Raw genomic sequence first — 10,352 nt, 5'->3', positions numbered from 1 at the left:
GGGCCACGCAGAGCTTACTGTCTGCCTGGGCATTCGCCGCCCGAGTGGGGGCTCCAGGGAGAAGGGTGCGGCCTGAGCTCACCCTGTCGGGGGCCCCCCGTCCCCGCAGAGGTCTGGGAAAGTAGGGAGGCTGCCGGCAGCCGCGTGGGGCGGTACCTGGCGGGGGGGTTGTCAGGGACTGTCGGGGGACCAGCCTGCCTGAGCCGCTTGAGGGGATTGGGAGTGGTCAGGGGTCAGGCAGGCAGGGGCTGAGGCTCGGCCAGGGATGGGGGAGAAGGTTCCTGGGAGCGTGAATGCAGGGATGACAGCAGAGAGGCTCCCTGTCAGGCTTGTCTCCTGGAGGGCTGGCCCCGACAGCTCAGGGCCAGGGACCGGAGGCCTGGGGAGAGGTGGGCTGGGGTGGACAGCCTGCGGGGCGGGGGCAGATCCAGGACTCGCTGGGCAGAAGCGGGGCACCCCTGAGACTGGAGCGGGGCGGGGAGAACCCTCTGGGGGCAAGTTGGAGATGCACGTTGACTTTGCTGGGTACGCGGGGGTCTGCCAGACCCTGGGGCACATGGACCTGGTCGGGGGGTGCCGGGAGCAGGGGCACCAGCAAAGGGTGAGTATGGGCACGGGGAGGGTGAGGAGTGTGGCTGGCCAGCCTCCAGGCCTTCAGGGTCACTGGCCAGGGGCAGGGAGCCAGGGGCGGGGGAGCAGCGTTCCAGGAGGGCAGGGGCTGGTGTCCCGGGCGGGGAGGGCCCTTGCCCCAGTGTCCTCAGAGCGCAGAGCCCAAGGCGGCCTGCTGGGTATGGCATGGGCCTTCCTCGCGGCTCAAAGCTCTCGGCACTTTGGGTAGACAGGCGTCGCCAGATCTCCTGGGCGAGTTCAGGAGAGCTGTGAGGTTCATGGGAGGGTGATGCTGGAGCAACGTGAGAATCCTTGAGTCCCAGACCGTGGCACCAGACGCAGGCAGGGCCCTGTGCCGAGGGTCAAGTCGGGACAGAAGGGCCCGAGTGCCCCTCCCTGCAGGTCAGAGTCCTCCTGGCAGGTGGCGCAGGAAGCAGGCGGGATGAGCGGGGTGCCAGGAGGGCTGTGGCCCGCGTGGGCTTGGCCCCCTGGAGCTGCTGTGGGGGAGGGGCAGGCGTGCCCTGGGCTGACCCCGAGGACAGGGCCGGCCAGGGCTGAGGATTCAAATCTGTTTTCTCTTGACTATCATGAGCTGCCTCGTGAGGTGGTGAGCCCCTCCTCCCGGGAGGTGTGGAAGCGGAGAGAGCCCCATGGGGGCTGCAGCTTCTTAGAGGGGCTTCCAAGCACCAGGAATGGAGCACCTGATGCCAGTCCTGCCCACAGCATTGATATGGGCACAGCTCCTTGGGTGTCTCGGGCGGGGGCGGGCTGGGGGCTCCCCTGGAGCGCTGTAGGGACTGTGTCTCCCGATGCCTGGCCGGAGGAGGGCCCCATGTTCACTGTTTCCAGACGTTGCAGTGGCTGAAGGCAGGTGCACAGCCAGCCTGGCGGGGCCCGGGGTCGGCAGGGCAGTTCCCGATGCTGGTTGGGGTTTGTGAAGCGGCAGGCAGGGCTGGACCATGCTGGAGGAGGCGGCAGGGCGAGGCTTCCCAGGCCGGCAAGGCAGGCCCAGGGAGGCACCCTCCAGAACTGGGCTCGGTCCAGCACCAGGCCCCAGGAGTGATGGCACCTCTCGGGCCGAAGGGCAGGCAGGGGGGACGTGGGCCCTTCGAGGGTCCAAGGGCCTGGGGCTGGGCGCCAGGGGCTGGACACATGCCCTGCAGGGAGAGGAGGCAGCCGGTTTGGGCTCCCTGCTTTACGCGGGCACAGGTGCCTGAGGGGGGTGGTGTCCGGGTTGCCATGGAAACACAGCCTCGTGGCCTGGCCCTCAGAGAGAGGCTGCTGGGAGGTGGCAGCTGCAGTGGCCAGCTCCCACTGGGGGGTCCGGCGCGGCCATCAGCCTGCTCACCTCTCATTTGAGCAGCAGGGATGGCCCAGTCCCACCGGGTTCTGTGCGGAGGCCCACAAGCCCCTGTGGCTGCTGCGACGGGCATAAAGGGTGGAAACGGGGCACCCGGGACAGGACAACATGGGGAGGGGGGCCGAGCCGAGAGGGGCAAAGTCCCGAGCCTGGACGCGCCCTGGGCCTGAGCTTGGAGCCGCGGTGGCGGGAGGGAAGCCAGGCCCCGCCCGCCTGCGACATTCCTGATTGCTGATGCCTGACTCACCCTCACTTCAAAGCCTGGGCCCCATTCAGCTATTTAGCCACTGCACCCCGCCTGCCCGCCAGTCGCTGGTGGGAGCTGGCCCCACTTGCAGCAGGCACCTCCTCCCAGCCCATCCCGCGGGCTGCGCCCGTGCCATGGCCACGCAGGTGCCCCTGTGGCACCACTATTTGCAGGCCCTGCGCTCGCGGGCGGCGTCCCGGGCACAGGAGCACCAGCGTGCCGAGGACGTAGTACTCACCCTGCTGGAGCGGGTGCACGCCCTGGACCCCCGCTTCATCGTGGACTACTCCCGCGACCTGGAGGCCTTCCAGTTCGCCCTGCGCTCCTCGGAGAGCCCGCTGGACGTGGAGGTGCCCCTGTGGGTGGACGCCGAGGCCCTGGTGATTGAGGAGGTGGGGGCCGCCGAGGCGGGGGGTGGCCTGGGGTGCTGCCGCCTGGGCCTCCCCCGGGAAGCGGCCGGCCTGGAGCGCTGGAAGGCAGACGACGTCTTCGAGGCCTCCCTGGAGGGCAGCTCCAGGTGCTGCGGCCACATCGTGCCCAGCAAGGTCCTGCGGGTCCTCAAGGACCTTCTGGTGGCGGCCATCGTGTACTGCAAGCACCACCACCTCATCGCGCCAGGTAGGGGTGATCGCACTCTGCACGTGTGTGCAAGGACGTGTGACTGTTCAGTGTGTGTGTGTCTGTGTAATGTGGGGCTGTGGGATCTGAGTGTATGTGTGAGCACACGTGTGTCAGTGTGGGATGACAGGGTGGTGAGTGCATGTGTGTGTGTGTGTGTGTGTGTAGGTGCGGGACTGTGGTATCATGAGTGCATGTGTGAGCATGTGTGTGTGTGTGTAGGTGTGGGACTGCGGGATCGTAAGTGCATGTGTGAGCATGTGTGTGTGTGTGTAGGTGTGGGACTGCGGGATCGTAAGTGCATGTGTGAGCACACGGGAGGGGTGTGTGTGCCGGTGTGCACAGGCCTGTTTCTATGTACGCTGGTGTCCTGGCCCCGGGCAGGTTCTGTGGCGGGAAACTTTCCAGTGAGCTGGCTCTGGCCTCAGCGTCTCCCTGGTTGCCCCGGTGATGTGATCTGATGGGTGAGGGCCGCGAGCAGCACTCCGGACAGGCCCAGAAGTTGTGGGCCCCCTTCCAGCAGGGGCTGCCTGGACCTCAAGGGCGCTGGAAGGACAGCCCGGCAGGGCGGGGACCCTGGGTGGTTAAGTGCATCCTCCAGGGGGTCAGGGCCGAGGGGCAGGGCCTGGGAACCGAGACGGGGTGCGCTGCTTCCCCGGGAGGGGACAGGCACGAGGCACTTGTGGCTGTTACCTGGAGTCCTCTTGGCCTCACATAAGCGAGTGGGACGGCAGCCCCCCGAGGGGTGCTGACCTGCCCCGGGGCACCCAGCGTACGGAGCTCAGGTGTGACCGCACATCCAGGCTCAGGTCCTGCGGGTTCAGGGGGAGCCAGGTGTCTGTCTGCAAGCCGACGTGAAGGGGAGGTGCCCACCCGGCCCCCGCAGGCTTGCCTGCACGCTGATGGCAGACGCGCCCCCGCTGGGCAGGCGCTCCTGGGCTCAGCCCTGCCCACGTCTCATCTGGTCCCCCTCCGAGCCTCGCAGCGACCGCGGGCAGCTGGGCAGGGCTCTTCCCTTCTTCCTTTGCCCAGTGGCCAGGCCCCTCCTTCCCACCTGCTCTTCCAGCTGCGGGGAAATTCTAGGCGTTGCTTCTGACACTTGCCTTAAAAGGGAAGCGGCAGCCCGGGTGCAGGGGTTCAGGCCGCCCCCACCCTGGGAACCAGTGAGACCAGGAGGGCAGAAGTGGGGAGTGCCAGGCATGGTGGGTGCGGCTGGCTGCCTTCCAAGCCACCTTTCTGTGAACAAAGGCAGCTAAGGAAGTGAAACTGCGCAGGTGTCTGCATGACAGGGGCCTCCAACCACGCTGAATGGCGGGGGCGGGGTCCCTGAGCCCCTTCCCCGCTCACCTGGTCCGGCAACGGGCCCTGCAGGGGACGGAGTGGCCCCGGTGCAGGGCCGGGACCTGCTCTGGGTGGGGTCCCAGAAGGTGGCGCAGGAGCTGCCCCACTGGAGACTGTGGGGGAGGGGTCTTTGTTTCGGGGGTGGGGGGCATGCGGGCTCCTCCCTGAATCCCTGGGCCGCAGGAGGCCCGGGGCGGGCAGTGCCGACCGGGCTCACCAGCGCCAAGGGTGTCCTCCAAGGCACGTACTGGGGACTCCCTTTGGGACCTGATGACCTGCCCTGTGGGCCCCAGCTGGCCGACCCCTGGCCTCTGGCCTGGCACCCTCTCTGGGCAGCACTGGGAGGCCAGGGAAGACCTCTCCTCACCCAGGCCGCGCACAGAGCCCCTCCCACTGCCCTGAGAGCACCTGCTCTCTGCCGGGGGTGTGTGTTTGGGGGAAGGGACATGGAACGTCCCCTCCTGGTGGTCTGGGGCGCTTTCCAGGGCCGTGCGTGCTAAGCTGGGCCCTTGGGGTCTGGGGAGGAGGCGGGGAGTGGGAAGCAGGTTGGCTGGAACATGTGATCCATGGCAGCAGGAGGCGGGCTCCGGTGCCAGGCCTGCGTGTCTGCTGGGGTCCAGGGCCTCCGCCTGGATGAGGGTGCGCCCAGTCAGCTCCTCACCACCGAGGCTGCAGGGCCAATGGGTGCTCACCCGGGGCCTGGCCCTTCCTGGAGGGGGCTCACGGGCAGAGCCTGGAGGGGGCTCTCGGGTCACATAAGGGCACAGGGGTGGGAAGTGGGGAGCAGGCGGGTCTGATCAGGGCACGTCCAGCCACAGCCAGGCCCCTCGGGCTCTGGAGCTCGAATGCCAGAGGCTGCCCCCACCCTCCTGAGGACCCGACCTCCAGCAGCCAAGGGTGTCCTCAGCAGAGGGGCTGCTGTGACCTGCCGGCCCGAGGTTAGGGGCCCACGGGTCCAGGAAAGGGGTGCTGAGGCAACCAGGGGCTGAGGGGGCACTGGGTGTCCCGGGGCGTGGGGCGCAGCCTTAAAATCAGCCTCTTTGAGCCAAGGGTTGGCAACCTCCTCCAGACCCCAGAGACCTGGCAGCCTAAACAACAGAAGCACATTTCCTCCGTGTTCTGGAGGCTGAGGTCCCAGGTCATGGTGTCCGTGGCCTGGATTCCTGGGGGCTCCCCTGGACTAGAGATCCGCCCCCCGGCACCCTCCTGTGGGCTTTTCCGCGAGCAGATCCCCGAAGTCTGTTCCGTGAGCAGGTCTCAGTGGGTCAGGGCCCCCTCACGGCCTCCGTGTACCTCGCTGGAGGCCTGTCTCAGATGCAGGCACCGCCCGAGGCGCGGGGGTTGGGCTCCAGAGGCCGGCCTGGAAGCGGGGCTGGCTTAGCGGGTGGCCCCTTGCAGGCTCCCTGAGCGCAGACAGCCTGGCGGAGGAGCAGCACGGCCTGTCCCTGCGGGTGTCCAGCGGCTGGAGGACGCTCTGCTTCAGTGTGGTGCCCATGGTGCGGAGGAGGCTCAGGGTGCCTGCTCTGGAGGGGGCCCGGCTACTGCCGGGGTTCCCTGAGGGCGCCCTGCGACAGATCGTCCGCCAGGAGGCGGCCCTGGTCCCGGCCGGCGCGGAGCTCTGGAGGTAGGATGCGCTCCGGGTGTGCGGGGCCCCGGGGAGCCGGCGAGAAGGGGCGGCGGGTCACCCCACTACTCCCCAACTCCAGGCAGGGCGGCCTGCGGGGGTCCCCTGCCCGCCTCTGCCCCGGGCACCTGAACAGCGCTGAAGTTCCTGGGGTCTCGGGGATCCCAACAGAATGCTTGCCCCCCACTGCCGGCTCCTCGCCTGGGTGCTAGGAGACGGGGAGGCGCCCTCTGTCCCCCTGGGGAGGGGGTGCTGTCAGGCACCTGAGGGGGGACTCGGAACGTGGGGGGCTGTCCTGGGCGGCCTCCTCCACCACCCTGCCAGGCGCCTTCGCTTCAGGTGGGACAGTGGCGAGGGTTGGGGCCTGATCTGGGGCCGCAGCGCAGCTGGGCGGGCCCTCGTGGGAGGGCGGGCCCTCGTGGGAGGGCGGTCAGTGTCCAAGGAGAGGGATTGGCACTGGGCTCTGCCCTTCTCAGATGTGCTTCCCCCACCATGAGGGAGGGGACAGCCCCCACTTGGGCTGTCTAGCTGCGGGCGCCCCCCGACCCAGCCCTGGAGCTCTCACAGCCCCGCCTTGGGTTTTGGGTTCCCCCCAGGAGCCTGTCCTGCAGGGAAGGGGAGCCCCCCTCAGTGTCTCTGCGGGGATGTGGGGGCACAGGACCGAGGCTGAGCTCCCCTCAAACCCAGGGCTGGGGACTGGGTGCCGTCCTGACCTGACCCAGCCCCTGGCGTGCAAGGTTGTCGTTGCTCTGTCCACGTGACTCACCCCCAGCTCCCGGGGCAGGGGGACACTTGTAGGGATGTGACTTGGCTGCGGTAAGCAGAGCTCGCTCTCAGAGTCCAGCTGATTCTTGGAAGTGGATGACGATCGTCAGGCTGGTCGTGCCCTTCTGTGGTTCTCTGCCCTGAGGGAGTCCCAGCAGAGAGCCTGTGCGCCCCCCAACCAGGGCTCCCCAGCTGAGCCACCTTGCCCAGAACAGGGGCTGCATCCAGGCTGACCGCTGCCCACAGAGAGAAGAGAATCACTGAGCTAGGCGGAGTCACTTCTCACGAGTAAATGGGGACATGGCCTGTCCTGCGACCTACCCACCACAGATCAGGGCATGTAGGCCAATGACCATCCAGCATGGAGACCCCCCAAGAGGAGGGCTCACAGGACACCAGGTTCCACCTCTCCGGTCCACTCAGCGAGCACCTCTGGCATGTGATACCCACACTGTGGGCACTGCTGCAGGGCCAGATTCTGTGTGTGCAGCGGCCAGGGGAGGCTGGGCTTCCCAAACAGGGCCCGGAGTGGAGACATCACCTTGCCCAGCCGGGGGGCTTCACCCGGCCCCTGCCCGCCCACCCAGAGCCGCTGCTTCGCCCCCAGTGGGTCACAGTGGCATCTTCCTGTCCACACAAAGAGGGCCGGATGTGCCTGGGGGTGCCCAGCAGCCCCCCACGTCCTGGGCCTGAGCTTCTGCCTGGGAATGGGGCATTCTGCCCTGAGGGCCCATCAGGGGTGGTTCCTGAAAAGCGCAGGGGGCAGGCTGGGGGCGCCGGGCCAGTTCCCTGTGGCCTGGGCCGTCCCATGGGCTCAGAAGGCCGCAGAAGGGGGGCACCATCCTTTCTGAGGACAGGCTGGGCAGGCAGGCGCCTGGATGCCTGGGCGGCCCCCGTGCTGACCGCCTGCGGTGTGTCTGTCGGGCTCCAGGGTCTCCACTGACTACCTGCTCACCAGGCTGCTGGGGGCCCTGGGCTCGCTCCAGGGCCACCGCCTGGACAGCCTCTCCATCCTCGACCGGGTCAACCAGGAGAGCTGGCGGGACGGCGGCCGGAGTCCTGGCCTGACCTTTAGCCACCTGAAGGTTCGTGGTCCCCGTGCGGCCTCTCCCAGGCCCGTGTGAAGGGGGAGCAGCTGGGCTGGGGGCCTGGTGGGTGTGCGGCAGGGCGCCAAGCGACAGGAAGGGCCCCTGGCTGGCGGCTCGGGGTGGGGGAGGGGCAGGTGAGTCTATTCTGGTGGCTTTCAGATGGCTTCTGGCATCCTGGACTCACAGACGAGGGCAGGGACGATGTCACCGGGCAAGGCACTTTGTGTAGGGCTGCGGGGCATCAGTAGGAGTTCGTGCAGGACGGGGCATGTGGAAAAGGCCCAGAGGAGGGTGGGAGCCTCACAAGCCCCTGAACTTAACTGCAGGGAGAAGAGGGGTGTCAGGATGGGGGCAGCTGGGATGCCCGGGGAGGCACAGAGGCTGGGACAGGCGGGCAGGGCCTTCCCGGGCGTGGGCTGACCTGATGCCCCGCAGACGGTGCTGCTGTGGGCTGCCGCGCTCTTCCCCACACCCGAGGACTGGGCGGACCTTCAGGGTGCCGTGTACCGCCCGCTGGTGGTGCTGCTCTGCTGCCTGGCCACCAGGAACCTGCCGCACTTCCTGCACCCCGAGCGGAACCTGCTGCAGGACGCGGGCCTGGACCTGGGCGCCCTCTACCAGCGCGTCGAGCACTTCGCCAGCCAGCCCGAGGCTGCCCTGCGCATCCACGCCACCCACCTGGGCCGCAGCACCCTGCCGCGCGTCGGCAGCGGGCTCCGGGCGCTCCTGCAGCTGCCTGCCGGCGAGCCCGCCTACTGGGCCACTGCCTACTTCGATGTCCTGCTGGACAAGGTGGGTGCAGAGGCTGGGGGGCCGGGCAGGTGTGGGCTCACGTTGGGTAGGGAAGGAGCCCTGCTGCGCGACCCCCGAGCTGGATGGAGCCGAGGAAGGTGGAGCAGGCCAGTCCTCGCTGGGGCAGTGCAGCGGGAGCATCAAGCTGTGAATGCCCCCAGCTGCCAGGGACCTCGAGACAAGGGCCCATCTCTGGGAACCAGGCCGTCTGAGCCTGCCCACGGTGCCCCCAAACCGCCCCAAACCCACACTGGACAAATGCTCAGAGCTCTGCCTGCCCCCCCAGGCCCCGCTTCTCATAATGAAGTGCAGCTGCCCCGGGCCTCGTGGGGACAGCTTCCTGCTGCTTCCCTGGACTCGGGGGTCCCTCGGCCACGCCCACGTCCGAATGTGCCAGCCAGCTGCCCCTCCTCGAGCCCCCAGGCTCCACCGGCTCTGCTAGGTCTCCCCTCCCCCCCCCAGAGCCCCTCCGGCTCCTGCCCCCGAGACCAGTTCTCACCCCACCCTGAGAGCCCTCACAGGCTCCTCCCAGCGTGCGTGGGGGGCCAGTTCACCTGGGGGGCTTCCCTGTGTCAGGCCGTCCAGGGAAGGGCCCGGGAGAGAGGGCCCCAGGTGTGTCCACCTCAGGGAGGAGCACAGGTGAAGACCCAGAGGGAGAGACCCCGGGAGTGCCCGACGGCCCTGACGGTCCCCGACGGCCCCGACGGCCCGTGACCTGGCTGTCCCGCCCCACCCGCAGCTCCAGGTCTTCAACATCCAGGACGAGCAGCGGGTCTCAGCCATGCAGAGCGTCTTCCTGAAGACCAAGACTCTGGGTGCTGAGGATCGCTGAGCTGGGCGCCCGGCTCACTGCCCTCCGCCGGGTGGCACCACCCACGGAGGCTCCGGGAACGTTTGGAGGAGGGAATGGGCTTCACCTGGAGTGGATTTGGGGGTGGAGGGCCTTTGTCCCCAGGGACCACCTGCGCCTGTCCAGGGGATGCCCTGAGGGCGTCTGAGTGTGCTGGACAGTGGGTCTCGGAGGCCCCGGGTGAAGGTGCTGTGCGCTCCGTGTGACAGCATCAAGACCGGAAGCTGAGAGTCCTCGGGGCACCAGGAGCTCGTCCGCACCTGCGTCTGTGATGCCCCAGGTGGCGGGGTCTCTGCATCTGCCTCGCCTCCCTCACAGCACTGCTTGTGTCCAGCGGGGCGGGGACTGCCTGCTTTCTGCACATCTGCGTGGGGAACACCCCCTGGACACATAAAGAGGAAAAAGCTTGTGTGCAGACATCCTTCTCTGTCCCTGTGAACGACCCCTGCCTGCCCCCAGTCCTCGCCCGCTAATTCAAGAGGGAGCCGCAGCCCCCCGGCCAGGCCTGTGGCAGAGGCACCCTTGCTGTGTGCAGGGGCTTCTCCAGACAGCTGACGCCCCCGCCCCGCCCGTCTCAGCCCTCCCTGTTTGCCGTCAGCTCACTGCCGGCGGCCTGTGGCCCCTCACCCCGCAGGGCTGCCCACCCTCTGTGTGCCCCAGGCAGCGGGCATTCTCCAGTCTTCACTCTGCCTGGAAGCAGTGTGGCTCCTAAGTTCTGAGCCACAGTCCACGCCCCAGATCCTGAGAAGGTGGCTGCAAACCCCAGTGAGTCTGTGTAGCAGGCACCTGCCTGAACCTCCTCCGGAAAGTGGTCACACACACGCTGCGGAGAGGACACGCGGGCCTCTCTGAAGGTCGTGGGACCCAGAGCCTGAGCTGACACTAATAGGAGGGGACACGGAATGCCACCAGGCCCACCCCGCGCCCTGCCATGAGACGGGCAGCTGCAGACGGTGTTAACTTGGTGCAACCTGATTCGTGAGGGGTGCAGTGTCCAAGCCCACCCTGTGTCATTTCTCTGATGTTGAGGTGGATGTGGGGGGCGGTACTTAGCAGGA

At 67.9% G+C, this 10,352-nt stretch overlaps 1 protein-coding gene across 1 annotated transcript; it reads left to right on the top strand.

Annotated features, from left to right (window-relative positions):
* Positions 1 to 2,069: 2,069 nt before the first annotated feature.
* Positions 2,070 to 9,709, top strand: MAB21L4 (mab-21 like 4). Its single transcript, XM_081492185.1, has 5 exons — positions 2,070 to 2,834; positions 5,574 to 5,799; positions 7,496 to 7,649; positions 8,088 to 8,444; positions 9,184 to 9,709. Exons 1-5 carry the CDS (start codon positions 2,204 to 2,206, stop codon positions 9,274 to 9,276), a joined length of 1,461 nt encoding a protein of 486 aa, XP_081348311.1. The 5' UTR covers positions 2,070 to 2,203; the 3' UTR covers positions 9,277 to 9,709.
* Positions 9,710 to 10,352: the final 643 nt, after the last annotated feature.

The sequence above is a fragment of the Giraffa tippelskirchi genome, chromosome 5 (assembly GCF_054371585.1).
Source record: "Giraffa tippelskirchi isolate mGirTip1 chromosome 5, T2T-mGirTip1v1.2.pri, whole genome shotgun sequence".
In the NCBI taxonomy this organism is placed as follows: domain Eukaryota; kingdom Metazoa; phylum Chordata; class Mammalia; order Artiodactyla; family Giraffidae; genus Giraffa; species Giraffa tippelskirchi.
This window is presented reverse-complemented; position numbering and strand designations above follow the sequence as displayed.

What these genes read in the sequence shown, in the direction of transcription:
- MAB21L4 (XM_081492185.1), top strand. Translation starts at nt 2,204, where the DNA reads ATGCCTGACTCACCCTCACTTCAAAGCCTGGGCCCCATTCAGCTATTT. An exon ending in TGACCTTTAGCCACCTGAAG is followed by an intron (nt 7,650 to 8,087) that starts GTTCGTGGTCCC and finishes GATGCCCCGCAG; the next exon opens with ACGGTGCTGCTGTGGGCTGC. An exon ending in TCGATGTCCTGCTGGACAAG is followed by an intron (nt 8,445 to 9,183) that starts GTGGGTGCAGAG and finishes CCCCACCCGCAG; the next exon opens with CTCCAGGTCTTCAACATCCA.